Source organism: Strigops habroptila, chromosome 8, assembly GCF_004027225.2.
Source record: "Strigops habroptila isolate Jane chromosome 8, bStrHab1.2.pri, whole genome shotgun sequence".
Taxonomy (NCBI): domain Eukaryota; kingdom Metazoa; phylum Chordata; class Aves; order Psittaciformes; family Psittacidae; genus Strigops; species Strigops habroptila.
In genome coordinates, this window is record NC_044284.2 from 7667369 (window position 1) to 7687406 (window position 20038).

The window sequence follows — 20038 nt, forward strand, 5'->3', positions numbered from 1 at the left end:
ATACTGTAGCTAGAAATAAATGCTCTGGGTGTTGCCAGGTCTCATCTCACAATATCTTCTGCTTTATGGAATAGCCATGTGAGAACTTATGGGGTCTTACTGCTTGGTGACATACCACAGGAGTGTCTCTGTTTCCTGTCACAAGAGCCTGTCGTGACTTGCTGTAAGCTTTGAAGATGTCATTAGCCTGTATTGCTTGAAGTCACCAAGTCAGGAATAGAGGGATGGTGTTAGTGCATATCCCAACACAGATCACTTGGAGAAGGTTCAATGAAATGATTAGTCCTATCTCTTGTCATTATTTTTAATGTTTTTAATCTAAATTTGCAACTAGATGGCTTTAAATCTGTGTGGCTTCAAGTTTAAGGTTTGACTACAACTAAATGGCTGGAACTTGGTAACTGTACAGAATACCAGTAAATGTTGGGCTTCAGTTACATCAAAAATGTCCACTCTTGTTCTTCGCTGTCCTTTAATTGTGAAGGTGTATGTCTTCCCATTATTGATAGTGGCATATGAATGCCTCAGTCAAGATCATGACCCTGTGATGCTTAGCTATGGTAGAATCACACAAATTATCGTCCATGTCCTGAAGAGCCTAAACAGGCTAACAAAGAAAACTGAACAGTTGAAAATTGTCTTCTGAGCTCTGTGGTTTTTACAGGAACAGGTTCACAGTTCAGGGAATACTACTCAGCCAGCGGTGATTAGAAAGACTCATCCATTCACCTTGCACTGTCTTGGCCAGTGTGGGAAGCTATTACTTCTGCTTTGTAACACACCAGTCTTTATGAACTTTGCTTCAGATCTCTAATCTATCCTTAAATTAGGTATTTTTCCCCCCAGCCAGCTCAGTATGCAGCCCTTTCTCCATCAGCTGCCTCCAATTATATGATCCTCATATGCTATCTCTGAATAAATGCTCTTTGAAGTTAGAAAGTAGAAAGATGCCCTTGGTAAGCTACTTTGATTCAATTGCTTCAAATAGGAGGAGTGCTGTTGAGGTATAAAGGTTAATTTCACCCATCTCAACTCAAGTTAAACAAGAATTTAATGAAGTCCAAGAGATGCTGAGTTTAGTACTCCTGAAAACCTAGTTTCTCCACATTCTTTACCCAAGTAGATGCTCTGTGATGTTTTCTTTCCTAGCAAAGGATATATTGCTTAGTCTAGATTTTGTGAGATCTCAGATGCCAGGAATGAGCCCACTGAGAACAATCCAAGATGTTTAGCAGACTCTGAATATATATGTATAAAAAATATTAAATAAAATAGGTGTAATTGCTTGATTTAAATCCCGAGGGAGCCCAGGCTTCCTAACAAGCACTAAACACCCCGAGGAATTGATCTGTACCCATTGTGTAGAGCTTGTGGCGTAACCTCACAATCAAGCCCAAAGTCCTGTTTGTCTGTGCTGGTTACATTTTGGCTTTGACTCAGGTCTCACCCAGGACCTCAGTGCAAACATGAGTTTATTCATGTGAGCATTTACCTTCAGACAAAATATTTTCATAACTTTCTAGAATTGTAGCAAACTTTGGAATTAAGGAAAATAAGTTCAGCGCTGGGGCCTCCAACACAAGAGAGACGTGGAGCTGTTGGAGCGAGTCCAGAGGAGGCCACGGAGATGCTGCGAGGGCTGGAGCAGCTCTGCTCTGGAGCCAGGCTGAGAGAGCTGGGCTGGTGCAGCCTGGAGAAGAGAAGGCTCCTTAAGGGGAGACCTTAGAGCAGCTCCAGTGCCTAAAGGGGCTGACAAGAAATCTGGAGAGGGGCTTTTGACAAGGACCTGTAGGGACAGGACAAGGGGGAATGGCTTTAACCTGACAGAGGGGAGATTGAGATTAGACATTAGGCAGAAGTTCTTCCCTGTGAGGGTGCTGAGGCGCTGGCACAGGGTGCCCAGCGAAGCTGTGGCTGCCCCATCCCTGGCAGTGTTCAAGGCCAGGTTGGACACAGGGGCTTGGAGCAACCTGCTCTAGTGGAAGGTGTCCCTGCCCGTGGCTGGGGGTTGGACCTGGATGAGCTTTAAGGTCCCTTCCAACCCAAACCCTTCTAGAATTCTGTGATTCTATGATCAAGAACCAGGACTCAAACCCTTAGCCTGCAGGAGAATGAGCCATGTGGTTTCTTGCAGACATGTAGATCTTTGTCATGTGTCAATTAAAATCCAAAGTCTTAATTAAAAAGAAGAACTCTTTGTAATCCCACATGAACAAGTGCACACCTGAATCCCTGATCGGATCTTTTGGAGCACTGCTACAATAGTAAATTGAAGTGGCTCATAAAATCTCTGGTGTCAGTGATATGGACAGCGTAAGTCCATCATACCAAGATTGAATCTGCATGCAAAATAAGGTTTGGTAGGCCTAGACATCCACAGGCTGTTAGTGCAGCAGGCTTTGAGTACAGGTTCATGTCAGAGATGTTAACTGTCTTCAAACATCAGGCAAGCTATCTGCATTTTGAAGTCTCTCTAAATGGGCATTTACATAATTTATGTGTTACAAAGTCCACTGATGTATATTTGCATAATAGACCGTAGCAGTGCCACAGATCCATCGCAGCACATGGTGTCAGCTCTCATGAACTTCCAGCAGGTTTTTCCCTTTGTTGGAGCTCTTATGACAGAAAGAAATTGGCAATAACTGATAACTCACGAAGCCTAGGCTGAGCGCCTGTCAAAGCTTCTTTGGCTGGGTGGAAACACACAGAGATCAAGCCACATGCTCAGTCACCTAAGAATTGCTTTGTGTACGTCTGTGCCACTTCTGTGAATAGAAACAAGTAGAGCTGGTCCTTTATGTATTCATTCGAGTTCATTCATTTGCCTGATGTGGAGTCTCCCATTGCTCTCCACTAGTTTGCTGCTTCCATGCTCTCCAACTCCTTCCTCTTTAAAAACTGATACACTTTCTGATTCCACCCCACTCAGCACAAATCACTGAAGAGGTGCTGTGGATGCCTAGAGAAGGGCTTTGGGAGCTGCATGGGCTTTGTCACTCGTCTCACCTGGGCGGTCAAGCTTGAGCACATCAGTGTAGAGAGAAGCCAGCTGAAAGTTGCAGAACTCTGAGTTCGAGTACAATGTTCATCACTATCAAAATGGTGTTCTATCACTCTCATGATGGAGTTAATACCTCAAGGAGTTTCTATCCGATGTGTGTGTTGTGGGGAGTACTTTTCCCACATGGCTAAGTGGGAGAACCCTGGCCAATGTAAAGTTTAGCAGTGTTGTTACCCTGAAAAAGGTACATAACAATGTTATGTACCACACTGTTAGCAGACTAGCTACATTCAGGCCTGGTGGTTTTGGTGTAGGTGTCTCCTATAAAAACTAGAAGGAGCAGTTGAAACCCTCCCAGAACAGAATTGGGGAATGAGATCATTGCCAGCTCCAAACAGGAATTTCCTTCTTTTAACTTGCTCGAGAGCCTGAACACTGACTGAGCACAGTCTTATACATAAGCTAATGGATGGTGCTTCATTTTGTAAGACATTTTATTAGAAAAGTTTGGTTTTTAGCCTGGTTGTATATCTCCTTTCCATTTGTGTTGATTTGGGTATTCATCATCCTGCTGAATGTGATAAAGTTCATCAGTTTCCCTGCACGCTACCAGTAAGATAATGCTTTTAAGCCATTTGGTATTTTCACATGAAACATGTTCTTCTTGCTACAGATATTCAGCAGAGTGATGGCTCTAATCATCCCCTCCGTCAGTAACTGTCAGCAGTGATAGAGCTGGGTTCTGGCTGGCCGGATAAACCTAGCAATGTGAAATAGAGGATATGCGTGCTGAGTCGTTGCCAAACAAGAGCGGGAGAAAAGACTAATTTAAGCTTCCCATATCAGAGGTGAAGCAAGTCTAATGCTGTGATGTTTTCCTTTACTGCTCTTGATATTAAGTCCAAAATGATCAATCCAGGATAATATCTTGCCACAGTTTCTTTTTATTTCAGTTCTGACAGAAATTAAATACTGGAAAGATTCAATAAACAGATGTTTTTTACTGATAGATCTAAGGACTTTTGGCATTATAGCTAATCCTTTTTGTCATCTAGATTAAAATAAATCAGATGATAGGAAGATTTGAGGTGATTTCAGTGTTTATTTTATAATTAAACATCAGTTATGATTATATTCTATTACAGCCTCTTTAGAAGATTTTTAGTATAAGGTTCTGTCTGTGCTCAAGAAATGACAGAAATACAGGAAACATTTTAAATCCTCACCACAGCCATTGGGATCTGGTGACTTCAAAATCTTGCAGCAGGAATCATGTCTGCCCAAGTTTTTTGGGGAGCAGTGGGAATAACAGGAAGAATGTGACTGGCTTTTAAAGCATGAGGAATTACAAGAGCAGCATGTTTGCAGGATGAAAAGAACCTTTCAGATGTCTTTTAGAGATGTTCGGGATTGCTTTTCTGTGTCTTGTTTGTGGGTATTAGATTCAGGGATTTAGTCAGGCTGCCTGAAGTGTGTGTGTTGAGAGTATCCTGCCTCACAAAGGCAGCTGTGAGAAACAGGGCTCTGCCCTGCGGCACAGAGAGCTTTGGTGGGAGGGGAGCCCTGCTGTGGTTTACTTTCTCCTGTCCACTCCTTACAGATAGGACACCTGCTTATGTTAAAACGTGAGACTATGGCTTCCTAAGCAGATAGCAGTTTGTCTTCCCACTCCTCACTGGCATCTATCTCCTTGTGGAGGCAAGAAGAGACCTCACTCAGTGGCACAGAGCAGTTTTGGTCGTCTCTTTGCTTTCTGCTGACACCCTATTGCTTAATTTGAGTAGTTCTTCCCAGTGTATTTTGCGCCAGTTTGTTCGCAGGGTAGACCCCAGGTAGTTAGAGCGTGTAGCAACATGGCAGAGGCTGAGAGACCTGTCTCTGCATAGCTTTTGTGACTGGATAGGGCATGAGGGACCTGGATTGAAGCAGCCCTTCTAAATCACCCACAGGAAGGATCTGAACCTAGATACCATCTATCACTGGTACGCATTTTAGCTACTACTAGTTGGCAGAGGTCTACCTGTTCTCTTACCATTTAGTGTGATCCTGCAAGCCTGGCAGAGGAGAGGAGACCTGCAGGTCATCCTCCACCTCCATCGCAGTGCCTCAAGGGCTGTGGAGCTCTCAGCTCCCTGGGGCTTGCGTGCACAGTCAGCTGCAGAAACTAGGAAGCTGTATAGGGCTTTGGGAGCTGGAAACTGAAAAACCTAGAGAGTTGTTATGCCCTCTCCAGCAGCTAACTTGTCACATGGAAACCTACGCTTTCTTGGGGATTGTTGCTGCATAGATTGTAGCATACTCAAACCTGACCTTCCTCTCAAGCTATATGATCTTACGGCATGGAGAAACTGTTAATGGGGCTTATACATGACCTGCGAGTTTGTTCAGCTGAGATGCTGCTTTTCAGTTTTAGGCTTCAGGGCTGGCAGACGTATGCCTAACTTTAAGCATGTTGGCTGAGTAATAGTATTTATTTGGGTGGTACAATCTCTGTTTAAAGTTCAGCAGATGAAGTTCAAATCCTTGCTGTAAGTTGAATTTACATTGCTGCTAGTGTAAGATCGTATCCCGTCTTTTTACAGAATGGAGTTTGTCTGTTTGGAACTGCAGAGCTAGATTAAAATCCTCGTTACAAATGTCAATTGCAAATACAATTAGCAGCTTATGAATATTTGTAACATGTAAATTTTCAAGCAAGAAAAGGTGCAGTTTCCCCTTAAGGGAGAGGGTGCCAACAACACATGCTCTTTTTCTTCTTGAGAAATTAAGGAGTGTCTGGGGGGGGGAGAGGAGTTGGGATGGCTTTAAATGCTTTTGTACTCCCTTCCAAAATAAGTTTATAGTTTCCCCATATACAATTTAATTAAGCCTTCGATTTGACCTTTGTATTGAGCAATAAATGTTAACTGGGAAAGATGTGGGTAGAATAAGAGCGCAAAGCATGTCCCACATCAGCCAATGTGAGAACTGTTTCTGTAACCAAAACTAATGAGATCATCAGGACAAAAGCAACAGCCAGAGCATTTTCAATTATTACTTGTATTTTTCTTCCTTGAGCCAGTTTATATTTTTCTTAATTACAGCTTTGAGCTGTGGTGTGATATTTAGCAGATGCCTTCGGCACTTGGCATGCTGATCGCTTGCACACTCCAGGCTGGCAGGGGCACCTAATCTTTGAAGTCTAGAGTACACATTCATCTTTAACCATAAAGGTCAATGCTGCATTCCTCGCATCCCCCCAAAACTCCCATTAAGTTTAATAGGAGTTTAGAGCATGTGAGGCACGCGGTATCGGGATTGCGCTCAGTCTTCTGGATATCACCAGTGAGGCATGTAGAGAATTTCTAAACTTAACTAATTAGCTGCACCATGCAGCGATGGCAGAAGGCTGTCACAGAGCTTTTTTTGTCGTTTCTCTCATTACAAGAAAGTTCCAGTGAAAGTTCAACAGATTTACTGGGAACATCATGTTTTACAGATACTTCCATGCTGTGTTTCAGGATATCATGTCAGCTGTGCTGCAGTATGTACAAGGTATCTGGCAAACTAAACAAGCTGAAACATGCAACCACAAACATGTGCCTAGGACTAGACTGAAAACAGATGTTTCCAGGAAATGTAAAAGATGTTTGGCATGTTTTAAGCTTATACTTTCAGCTTGTCTGTATTTGAATAAGCCCCATACTAATATAAACAAAATGACAAAACCTTTTCTTGCAAATGACTGACTGATTAATGGAACTACTGCTGAATCATAGGAGGCTGGTTAAGTTAGGTTATTTCTTCCCAAGGAAAAGATGGATTGTGCTATCTTGACATTTTCCATGGCAGGAGCTGAGGCAGTTACACATGTGGATTTACTTTTTAGCCCTCAGATCTAATACAGTCTTATTGTGGCTCCTGAAATTCATGAAGGGTTTGCTATTGCAGTTGTATATCAAAAGCCAAACAAATACAGTGATAGGTTTCCTTAGAGATAATGCCCTATTCTCTATATGTATATTTTGCATTCAAATGTATACAGACAAAAAGATTGTTTGGGAATGTGGGAAGGAGCTGCCATTTCATGAAAGTGTGGCTTCCAGGCACCCGACATCTCAAACTGTCTCACAGTTGCTCCTGACTGTTCTTTATTGCATCTTTTTCTTTGTTGCATTTGACTGTTCTTTTAATAACAGTAGTTCCTGGAAGCTCCAGCCAATGTTATTTCTTGAGGAGAGTGGATATGGTGAGTCTCAGCCTGAAGAAATTACACCCAGAATGTGCAAAATATGCAGGAAATAGAGTAGTTCTCTCGCTGGCCTACACGGAGAAATCTGGTCTGCCAAAGATCACACAGAGTTTAATGCAGAATTAAAAACTGGACATAGATAGTCCTAGTCCCAATTTATGAGTATCCCCCAAGGCCAACTTCAAGTCACACACTCCTTAAAAAGAGAAATGGAAAGATCACAGAACCAGGGTGGAACACACCAGTTAACCTTCATAATCTTGTCGTGTGAGACTTGTGGAGAGACTGGCCTAAACCTAATGCAGCTCCGTGGTTAAGTGAGGAGGGTGACCTGTGCAGTTGTCTCTTTGACTCTGCAGTCCTTCCCTTTTCTGTTAAAGATTTCTTCCCCCTAAGGCCAAGTTCCCATGAGAAGGTGCATGGGGAGAAGGCTTAGACAGACACCATATTCTCAGGCTGAAACAGAAAGGGGTAGAACGGTATGTACACGGAAGGCTGCAGAGCTGGTAATTACTCCCTTCTTCTGGCTCCAAAAGGGATTTATTACACCTGCCTTTTACTGACTAGTATTATGTAGCAGACAATAACTGGTTCCAGAATTTGGAGAATTGCATCTCGAGTTATCACAGTTAGGGAGTTCTCACATTCCCATTTCCACAGCATTCCTGTTCCCATTTGTCTGCTGCAGCTGTAACTGGAAATAATTAGTGCTGGCTTTAATGTCAGGATAATAGATTATTTGGAAATGGTTGGTACGTTTTATGGTGACAGCATTGTTTTGCAATTTCAGAGCTCCTTCTTTTGAATATGTAAAAGTAATTTCAGCTTTTGCTACCAGAGGTGATAAAAAGCTAATAATAACACTGCAGCATCTACTGTAATTTAAGAGCCTGTTCCACCAAGTTGCACCTCGTTTTAATTTTCTTATGAAGCTGTCAGCCAAAACCATGCTTGTGATCGCAGTGAAATTTATCAAGCAACTGAGGTGCGATGTGGAGAGTAAATGCAAGTACTGTCCAGTTTGCTTGAGACCTGCATTATGAGGATCATCACAACCATGATGAGGCAGTCAAGACAGAGGCATTCATTTGCTGTCGTAGATACTGACACTCTGTCTTTTCAAAGCACAGTGTTTGCATGAAAGTCTAGGAAGAAATGGATAGGTCTGACTTAGTAGAATCCTGGAATGGTTTGGGTTGGAACAGACTTTAAAGATCATATAGTTCCAACCCCCAAACTTCACGTAATTAATGTGGCAAAGCAGAAATAAACAGCCTCCCCTTATTCTGGAAGGCACTGGGCCAGCTCAAACTCAGGCTTCCCCAAAACTAATCCAGCTTCTCTCAGTGGGAGATCAGCCCATTCAACCACCCTTCCCTTCCTGCCTTTTCCTTTGCTCCAGCAGTACTTTCTCTTCCCCTGTTGGCAGCAGCAGCAGCCTGTCTAGGGAGTCCTTGCATTTACCCTTCAGGTCAGTGGAGACAGTGCTGAGCGTGATTCAGACAGGAGATGAGGAGGGCGCAGTAGCAGTGGCAAGTCTCTGCAGGGAAAGACTCTCATCACCCTCATCATTTGCATTCACTGAGCTCAAGTCAGGTCAAGAAAAGGACCAAAATGGAAAGGGGTTTGTGTCAAGTAGATGAACTTGTTCATCCCTTGGCAGGACAATAGGAAACCTTGACAGACATTAACAGTAACCTTGCGGATACTGTTCATTAGCGAACAATAGCATGCAAGTACACCAAAGTTACATCTTTGGTAATCCCTATCAGTAGCAAACTGCAAGTCATTTAGCCTAAGGAGGGGGCACGACCAGCTGGGGTGCTAATAAGACTTGAACTTGTGTCAGATAACCTGGCCATAAACTAGAAGGATAACAGTTGTGGTTTTTTACCCCTGTATCATTCCTGCCTAAGATTGAGGTGTGCTTCAATGTGCGACTCACCAAATGTGTTTGAAAGACATATGCGCAGCCCTCGCTTGAGGGTTTCCTGTTCCCAAATTAGATGACAGTGACAGTTTTGACACTCCTGTTTATCCTAAGCTAGTCTCTCTGAGGAATAGCATTGATCCATGTAGGTATTTGAGAAGTTCAGTGTTGTTTGAGCAGCACATGTATTACTGGGGATTGGAACTGAATGAGCTTTAAGGTCCCTTCAACCCAAACCATTCTGTGATTCTATGATTTCTGAAAAGGAGAGAGTGACTGATGATGGGGAAAAAGGTTTCTAGCGATGGAGAAAGCTTTTAACTGGGAACCATAAAGCCTTTAAAATGCAGAAGGTAAATACTACAACAAACCAAAGTTGTGGGGTTGGTTTGTTTGGTTTGATGAAGTCATACACTGGGGCTTGATTCATGGGTATTGAACATCTGGGGTTTGCTTCGTTGAGACTGGAGTTTCCTTTCAGTGCTAGTCTTCACATTGACACTTCTTTTTCTTTCAGCATGCTCACTGTTTTTCTTCCTTTTGAATGTCAGTAGTAGACTGAACATAGGTATCTCTGAGGAAAAGATTTAAGAGGAAAAACTCATTTAACTCGAAGTCTCTCAGCCAAAACCCTGGAGTGAGTACGCAAAACCCTCCAGTGAGTAAGGACGACTGAGGAAACTGGAATAAAATATGAAATCTTTACACTGATGGAATTTGTGCTTTAAAAACTAAATATAGGATTGAACAAGATCTTGAGCTGAATTAGGACTGAGGGTACTTTATTTTTAAGAAGAGAGAAAACAGCCCATTTTAAAGAAAATGCCAGTTTTGCACAATTAAATCCCAAATTAGAATTGGCCATGAATAGCGCCAGAAGATCCTGTGCTGTGAAGGCAGAAAGAGGATTCCGAATGTAGTCCTTCCCGTGGAAAGGATAAAGGCAGAGTTTTCTAATGTATTATTTAACACGTTATGTAGGGCATTAAGCAGTCACTGAGAGGAAAGCTTTTAAAAAGCAGCAGCCTCTCTGATAGCATTATCTCTTACCTTAAATTTTTGGTTAAGTCAATATTAAGAAAATCAACGAATTAATACATTTCAGTCTGCCCGATTTATAGATGCCAATCAAGTTACAATGCTGGACGTGGGCAACTGAAAGAGGGGAACAGATTTACCTGAGTGAGGTCTTAATTTAATCAGCTGGCCCCAGAGAGCTGAAGTCAGCAGGCTGAGATGATATAAGAGGCAGCAGAGAAATAGTGCCTTTACCGCAGTGGGAAAGGAGAATGACAGTGATGGAAAGGAGTCTCGGCAGTGTCAGAATACACCTATTTCCATGATTTATTCTTAATTTACTTTAATGACAGTCTGAAGGTTGTCCATTTTACTTTTAAGTGTCCTCAGAATACTGATATTTTCTAAACGTGTAGAGTATGTTTGTTCCCCCTTTTCTGTTAGCTCCATTGTAAGTTGGAGAGGAGCTATGTCCGCATTTTGCCATCATGAATTTTACGCACAGTGTCTGACTACCCCTGTCCCACTGATCACCTTTCCAGTCCCTTCTCTGCAGTCACCCTAGAGTCAGGTGTAGGAATTCCAGGTTCCTCTGGGATTAATGTTGATATTATGATAAAATGGAAGAATTCATTGTATTTCTTTTACAGCTTACACTGGCAAAAGAACAATGTGTGCTTTCCCAATACAGCAGCTCATTTTTATTATCAAGTGAGTTTATTGATGGTTGTTCAGAGCTACTGACATGCAGACAATGATCTCAGATTGCATTTACATTTCTGGAATACTTTCCATCTTTCCAGTTTCTGCCAGGAACTTGCTTCTCTGATTCAGAGTTTTTATTTTAAGATTGGACTGTTGTTTAATCTGCATTACAAATCTATGCCTTTTGCTTTCTGGTGTGTGTGCACTGCATTCAATAGTATCACAAATCCTTTAAGGTTGGACCTGAACAATTATTGTTAATTTATAAATTCTTCTAGGTAGGAATTTGAGGGTTTTGCCAGGCATTTGGGTATGCTTTTACAGACTGGCTGTAAAATCATCATCAGGTGAAATGGTGATTTTATCTCACATACACACACAGTGCCAATGAGAGGGTTGAAGGGCAATATGACCTCAATAATACTTGCAAATAGCTTGGGAACAGCAAGATAACTGGAGACCCTTATCAGTCATTTTCTCATTTAAAAAAAATCCATGGTTTTGCAATAAAAGACTACTACTACTTTCCTATTGATCTTTTATATGAAAGATGCTCGATATTGCCCCAGAATGCATCTGTGGGGAGAAGAAAGCCCCGGTGATATTGTTCCATACTTTGAAAACCAAAAATCCTTGTACTTGCTATGAAAAACAATAAAAAATTTGAAGTATTTTCTCTCTGTAGCCACTTTTTGGGGGGTTAAGGGTAGGGCATAAAAAGCAGAAGGAAGCTGGGAAGTTGACTGTTACATTAAATCAGTGTGCTTTCTGGTCTCCTGCCGCAACTCAGCAACTTGATGGGTGTTTCACTGGGGCACGTTACAGAAGCACTCAATCCTAACATTATGTTTTCAAGCATGAGCTAGTTCCCATCCCAGTTGAAACTGAAGGTACTTCTTGCAAGAGAGCAGCCACTGCAATGCAGAATACCTGTTATTCTGCTCAGGATGTGTCTAGACGTAGAGAAGTAGAGCAGGCCAGTCAGGGAAGACTGTTGAGCAGAACAGTGGGTGCGGAGGATACAGCCTGGGTCCAACTAAAACATGAATACAAGTGCCCCATCACTCTCCATACACAGTTCAGTTATTCAGACTAGTGTATAACGCGTTCCCACACCAGACAGAACTTTAAGCCACGATTTAAAAGATGCGTGATTAATTTTACATTTACTTTCATTTTTTCAGATATACTCAAGGACAAGAAAACCCATCCAGAAAACAGAAACGAACCAAAACCAACTGTGAAAAAGATTGACAGCACAACCACCACAAGCACTGTCAAGTCATCCTCTAAACACAGTGTAACTGGAAATGGGAGCAATCCAGCCCCGAGTTCCTCACTTGTTATTTTAACAGCACTAGCAGTTCTGTGGCATCATCCACTGTAGCTGTGTTGCCTTGCAGCCACTGCACAAGCCTTTCTGTTCACTGTCATTTATACCTACAGCCTTACCCAACAGAAAACGAATTTAAATGGCTTTCTAGTTTATATGGTATGTTAGAATAAATATTAAACAATATGCTGGAGTTGGCAGATACCAGGTGTCACAACTTACAATGTCTGAAGATAGGCTTTGACAAAGCCCACCACAATACAGAGGCAATGATGGAAGTACAGAGGGAATAACTGAAAACACAGGAATTGTGTATGTGTGTGTTACTGTTTTTCTCAGTTTTGTTTGCTGGAATGTGACTGGCTGGGTTGGTTTGTTTAATTTTTCTGATAAATTATGTGAATGGTCAGTCTTCAATTTCAAGCCAATACATTATTTTTCTAGTGAACAGCAAAAAAGCTATGTCTGCCATTGTAAACCATGTTAAAGTGAAGTACTTACTCTCCACCAGCTTGATGAAACTCCTGAGTGGTCAAGAAGATCAAAGCATGTTTGAAACTTCCTTTCGCTCTTACCGTTTAGATTGTAGGCAGCAACATAAAAGCATATGGTGTGTCTAATATATCAGTATAGTTGCCTTAACTATGGATAAAATTAGAACCACTTTGTTTACTGAGGGATAGAGATAGTGAGTTTCCTTGCCCCACAAAATGCCATTACCAGATGCTTAAGCATATGCTCAAGACTTATTGGATGAATGTCCAGCAGTGGAAAACATGAATAAGCATATTTTATCCAGTTGAATGCAGCTCTGTACAGACTAAGAAAAAGGTAATTCAATTCAAACTCACTTTGCCTACGTGATGGTAAAGAGAAACAGACTTAAATTTCTCATAAAGGTCCCAGAGATATAAATTATTGGGAACTCCCATTAGACACTAACTAGATTTTTGTGTATTGTGCATCTCTGAAATCAACTGTTTTATAAACTGTGTATTATTTAATGACATTTAATGTTTAAAATTTTGTGTCATGGTAGGTGTAAATGTAAACCAGTCTGAAATCTGGCATTCTTTGTTATGCTTCATCCTGATTGCTACCCTAGAAAATGTCAAAATGTGCATCATAGTACAAGGCTATTTTTCTAAATCAATGATGCATTAATGCATTTTGACCTTTTGGATTAAAAAGTACTACAATAACTTCTAATGGGTTAAGAGTAAATGTGTGTTTTCCAACACCTGTTTACAGTGCCATTGAATATTTATATATACAAACAGCACTGTATGAATACAGTGATTAATGATAAATACATGAAACATTAGCATTGTTATATTTACTACATTTCGTAACTATCACAACAGTTTAATGGCCGTTTTCATGTTGTAGACTTTTATTATGTACAGTTTTATAAGATTTAATGTAAAACACTTGCCTTTGTTTTTTTGTAAAACATCTCTTTCGTATTTAGAGTTATACAGCCACTGACATAACTCAGAAGAAGAACCCTGTATCTTACTTATCAACCTCAGGCATTGTATTGGCAACTTTGATTATAAAAGTCTGACTCAGAGAAGGTGCCATGTGCCAGTGTTACTACTGGACGTTACTCCATAGGAAGTGGCAATAGTACAGAACAAGCATACAGTAAGTGAATAAAGACTCACGACACTTGTATGTTTTTAGATAGTATTAGTGAACATGTCTGTGTTTTAATTATGTTTGCAAAGGTGGGGCTTGAGTTTTGTTTTTAATTTAGGCTCTTAGATGGTATTTACACACATAAAGCTGCACAAGCGGTGTCTCTGAAGTGGCAGCAGCTAAGTTTTCTAAAAGATACTTCCATTTTGATGTTGAAAGATACTAACATGAAATATTTTATATTTGAATTCTGATTTTTCAAAATGGTAAGGCTATTAATATCCCTAAGTAGTGCTTTCCAGTCATATCAGTGAAAACCAGTTTTCCCCCAAACACTAAAATAGCTGTCCTGTGTTTCCCAGGGTTTGTGAGCTGCACCAGTCCTATTGAACGATAATTACAAATACCACTTCTATTCATTTTCAGAGCCCTTTGGAAAAGTGGACTTTTACCTGAGGAGGTGTTTAAGTCATGTCATTTGTACAGTGTAAGGACACCGTAATTCCTTGTAGTCTTAAAGGATCAGTTGTGATGGCTGCTGTTAGACAGGTTGGTCCCTGTGCACACACTGAAATGCACATCATGTGCAAACACTTGCCACCAGCTCCTCACGTAATACCAATCACTGTGGCTTCACTGAAGCAATTCACTGAAGCAAAGAAGTGAATCTGTTGCTTGTGAACCTGACCCCTTATTTAGTATTCTCACACTGAACATGCTTAGTCATTGTTCAGGCAAATGTACACACATTTGCACACAAGTTGCCATCAGCATTCCTTAGGGATAGAGCTGGGGTTTCAGGGCTGGGCTCTGACACTACCAGATTTCAGCTGTGCAGCTTGCACTTTTCAGTTCTTCTCACCTGCAGAGAGGGAACTTGAATACCCAGAGTTACATGTGTCTTTTTGAGGTCTTTCTGTAAGAGGTCTTGTGCTTTTAGCTCAGAGCAGTAATTAGCTAGCCTAGTATGCTGCTGGAGCAGAGGAAGTTGCAGAAGCCCTGCAATAGGCAGGTATAGAATAACTCACCCAGGGGCTTATTTGTTGTTGTTAAATGTCATAATCTTGCTAAACAAAAACCTCTGAAAAAACAAGTGTTTGAATTTGGGGTTTGGTTGGCAAGTATTAGTGTAACACAGCATTCATCTCTCAAGTGAAACAAGACAACCTTTTAAAGTTTCTGTAACAAAACTAGAGCAAGTTCAAACTGTGGGGAGATAGAATTAACCCATTTCATGGGATTCAACCAATGTTTTAACAGACACAAATCATTACAGACGGAGAGAAGAGACTTCAGAGGACTCCATGCCTATTAATACATTTCACACTAACATACTTTTACACTGTAAGAAGAGTATTGGTCAAACCAGCATGAAATATGTTCATAATGTGCATCAAAAATGGTGCAGCTTTAAGGGGCAATGCAGTATATTTTTACTGATGGTTTATGACTTTTTTTTTCCTCAGGATCGGTTGCATTTACATATATTAAAAAAAAAAAAAAGTGCTTTCTATCAAACAACAAATATATACCTGCAAAGGCAAACCCAACTGGCTGTGTCAGATAAAGGAAGTATTTCTTTTCAGATGAATTGGATACTTATTTTACAAACTCTTACTTTGTTATCCAGGACACTGTAATTACGATGTAATGAGGCAAGTCTAAATTCAAAATACTTTTAAACTTGTCTATGTAATCTCAGTGTAAAATAAGGTACTGGTCGAAGAGCATTGCTGTAGCTTTGCCTAACAGTTATGAATTGTATTTAGCCATTGCTTTTTGAATGTTTATTATTTTGCTATGACTTTCTTCTCATATTTTGCTGTGCCAGCATTTGTGAATGCCAGCGTTGGAAAGTAACTGCTGTCATACATTTGTGAGTAAAATCAGTCTATAATTTCCTCTTGGTAGTGATGCAGGCTTCTTACCAAATAAGACAAAATTGCCATAGGCATACTGTCAGTTCTGAGTGTTTCACTGCTATTTGGGCTCTATCTTACACCAGATAGATGTTCATGTGTCACTAGTCCCCTTCCTGGCTATGAAAGCATCAGGGATGAACATGGGTGGACAAACACATGTGTGGCTGCAGTGTGCCAGTGCATGGCAACCTCCAGCTGCCTCTTCTGAGGCTCTGAGCCGAGTGTTCTCAGCTAATGTTCAAGCGGCTTTTACACCTCTCCAAACCAATGGAGAGCTGTAAAACCATGGAGGCAGGCCAGGCAAAGAGCACCACAGAATCTAGAGGCTGCATTTTCAGGCATCTTCACAGACACCTGCTATGAATTGCACTTTTTTTGTTTGCAATTTAGGGGCTTTACAGAATCCAGCCTCTCATTTGCAACCTTGCACGTTTTTTCGGGCTTGCATATTGCCAGTGTTATGCCCTGTCTTCTAGTGTGCCAGGTACTTTGTCTTGCATAAGGAATTATGATTCAGATCTCTCAGTCAGTAATGAACCTTTTGAGGTACAAATATCTGTCAGAGCTTGATAAGGGCAACACAAATAATTATGTCCAGCTGCACTGGCTTCAGAGGCTCTGTGCATGGGTATCTGGCTATGAGATTCACATCTCTTTCATCTCTTAAATCAGATCTGTATTAAATATATCCCTATTTCCTTTTGTTACTAAGACTGCAATGTGCATCATAATTTTAAATTTGACTCTAATCCTGCATGGGTCTTCTCAATGTTGTCCTGATGGATGTTCTGCACAGACTTCATTTTAATCTTAGATGAGCCTTTTTGCCCAGATTTACTGAACCATTCTTACTCAATATTGCATATGATTAGGTTTAAGCAAGATCTCTTCAAGTGAAAGGAGCTGAAACACACATTAAGGTGAGATACCGAGTAGGACAAAAATCGAGAGTCCCTATGTTCCTGAATTGTACTCTTCACATTAAACAGAATTTAAGGTTTGGCTGAATTTACAGTCAAAGTGTCATACCTACCGTGGTGTCAAAGGGGTTTCAGCCTGTATTGAGAATCGATAAGGAGTATCCCCGTTTTTTAAGTGGGAATTAACTGATACACACGCTTTCCTCATGTCTCTGCACATGGGTAAATTCAGGACTGTAGAAATAGGAGGCATTCCCTAACATGCATCCTGCACATTGAGCATCACAAGTGCTTAATTTTACAACTAGCCAAAAGCACAAGATACTTATTTTCGTTACAGCATTTCACTACTCACAGTGCTTCTTGTAATGACATATGGCATGTGTGTTAATGAAAAGTGAAACATCTTGCAGTCCTGATAGCTGCGACACACATTAGTCAAAAAGAACACGATAATGTTTTCTTCCCTTTGTCTAACTCCAGAATTACTCTTAATACTGAATTCTCTTCTGGTTTCCACTGTCACTCTCTAAATAACTATGTTTGAATTGTATTACATATTAAGCCACCAAAAAATAAATACAGCTCAAGAGATTTTAATAAATAGGTAACACTTGGGAGAGTATCTGCATTTAAAATAGAGAATACTTGTAGGTGAGAAACCCTTCCTGGACCAGTGCAATTTTTCAAGTCCCTCTCCCTTCTCCAGATTCATCACCATCCCTTTCACCTCCATACAGTACAATATGAAGTCTGCATGCAGGAGGCTGGTGCGCTACAGGCAGGGAAGTGAATTAAAACTATTGCTGCATAGTGCTATTTCCAACTGTTTAAAGTGGGCCTCCTTTTACTGATTATTGTGAATTCATTCAAACTGCATGTGCAATTGCTTAAGTTTTAGTCAGTAAATAGCCACTGTTGCTGCAGCTTTCAGAAAAGGCTGCTAGATACAAACCATGAAGCAGTATTTTTGTGTTGCTCCTATGTCACTGAGATCAAGTTCAGCCCTTAAAATTGGTTTAGAGATCCTGGTTATTATCAACACTACAGTGATTTTCTCCCCTGAAAGTCATGTTATACCCTTTTGAGAGAAGGGCACTGATGCTTTCAGGAGGAGTATAATGTACTTCATTAAATAGCCAGTAACAGCCATAGGGGTTGGGGTTCTTTTCATTTCTGTACAGAAAGTATTACTACTACCTTGCAAAATTAAGCAGTTTGCACTTCATCATTTCAATTAATCTTTCCTAAATTACCCAGTACTTTGTAATTATAATATTTGCAGCTAATTTAGTGCCATGCTAAAAATCACTGGTTGCATAATCTGAGCAATTAACATTTATTCAGGGTTTTTTCCTGTTGCAGGGGGATGTATAAATTACCCTCCCTGGCCTTTCTGTACACCTCATTAGCACCTGCCTAAATTATTCTACAGGCTGTGGACATTTCATTTGAAAAATAAATGTGTTGCTGGTTTTGTGAGCTCCTTGCAAACACACAGCTGTAAAAATTGCTTTTCAGGGAAACATGAAAACATGTTTTCATATTTCTTCTGGGTTTATGAGCTAGGCATTTAGGCTCTTACACCTAGAGCAGGTGCTGACATTTTTAAGGCACTTCAAATGGAGACTGTCAGATACCTCTTCCCTATAATGAACTACAGTATCCCAGATTTGTAGCCTGGTTTATTCAGAATTGAAAAAGGAAAGCAATAAGGCACCAAGAATACAGATCCAAGTGTAACTTTCACATTTATATATGCATATATAGTTAGGAAGTTTTACTAATCGGAGACTATCAAAAGCATTGCTGTGCTGGAGTGTAAAGAATACAAGGTTAAAGTTGTGGACATGAAACCAGTTTACTTCAATCTCGTAAGTAAGCTTCTAGGTAAATAGTAATTTTCTATTTAAATGCATAATATATTGAGGAACATCATTTGATCTTTCTAAAAAGGAGATCTGAAAAAAACCCCCTTTCTAACAAGAATGCCAATATCAAATATTTACAACCTCCACACAGGCAAAATTGGGAAATCAAAAAAGGACCTGAGTCTTTTCTGTGAGTATGAAATTTTGCCGCAGACCCTCAGCTCCTATAAATAAGTGTAGCTCCTTTGATTCCAGTTTAACTATGTAAATTTACCCCACACAGTATCTAGCCCAAGAATATGAATTCTTTCCCATCTTTCTGCAGGTGCAGAAAATCAAGAGTAACTGCAGTGAGTACAAATTTGCATGGCAGTTTTACACCGCTGGGGCTACTGATCAGATAGTGCCTTAATGCCTGAAAAGAAATTCTGTTACAATGGGATTTTTCCTCTCCAGGGGCCTTTTCCAAGAGCAGCAGGTATGATTTGGGGCTACAAGTAGATAAGTCATACAGTGGGTAGAAAATCTTTCTCAGAGAAGGTCTGCTGATACAGATCAGGCCTTGAGGCAGATCAAGTTTGATTTTTCTGTTTCATGTTAAAACATACATCCAGGACTTAAACTGGCCTCAGAAACTAATTGAGACTCAGTGGAGAGCACTGATCATGGCTTTGATGTTTTCAGAGCAGCTTAAGCAGCAGAGAAGGCAGGGAGCCATGTTCTGCTCCAGCTGAAGCTGGTTTATCTTTGCATTCGGTTACAGATAAAATTACCTGTGAGTTCCCAGATTAGCAGTGACTAGTTTGATGCCCCATCCCTGGCAGTGTTCAAGGCCAGGTTGGACAGAGCTTGGAGCAACCTGCTCTAGTAGAACGTGTCCCTGCCCATGGCAGGGGGTTGGAACTATACGAGCTTTCAGATTCCTTCCAACCCAAACCATTCTGTGATTCTCTGATTAAGTTTGGGTGTTAGTGTAGCCTGATGTTCTATGGAGAAGAAATGAAATTTCCTCCTAAAGAAAACAAAAAAGAAGACTCTATTTTTATTTTGTGTTATGCTAAACATCCAGCTTGGAAAGGAACCGAAACAGGACGTTGGGCCTCACCAAGAGAGAGGTTCTCCTGAGTGGGGTTGTTCTCAGTGCATGTAGGGATAATGATGTCTGTCTGCTTGTCCTGAAAGAGGATGTCCACCCTTTGGCTCTTTTTTGGGGCTTGAGAGAAGCTACAGTTTATGGCTCAAAGATGACAAATGATTTATAGGCAAAAGTTGTAGACAAGTCCTCAGAACAAGTGAAGAAAGCAGTAAGAGATTTGGTTGTGGTCTCATTGAGAAATGAGGAAATGAATTTAACTGACATATTTGAACTTTTACATTAGGGATGAACAAGAGAGTTGAAACCTACTCCCAGAACACTGCAGTTGCATATAGGAGCAGGCTATATGGCAGCAATACTATATAAAA

General features: G+C 40.7%; 1 protein-coding gene across 2 annotated transcripts in view; it reads left to right on the forward strand.

Annotated features, from left to right (window-relative positions):
- The window catches only part of LOC115611973 (glypican-5-like), a 331669-nt gene extending 315906 nt beyond the window's left edge, over window positions 1–15763 (forward strand). For both annotated transcript variants that reach the window (XM_030495718.1, XM_030495717.1), the window contains one exon: window positions 12072–15763. In XM_030495718.1, the coding sequence (XP_030351578.1) occupies window positions 12072–12274 (203 nt within the window). In that variant the 3' untranslated portion in view covers window positions 12275–15763. The remainder of the gene's footprint in view (window positions 1–12071) is intronic.
- Window positions 15764–20038: the final 4275 nt, after the last annotated feature.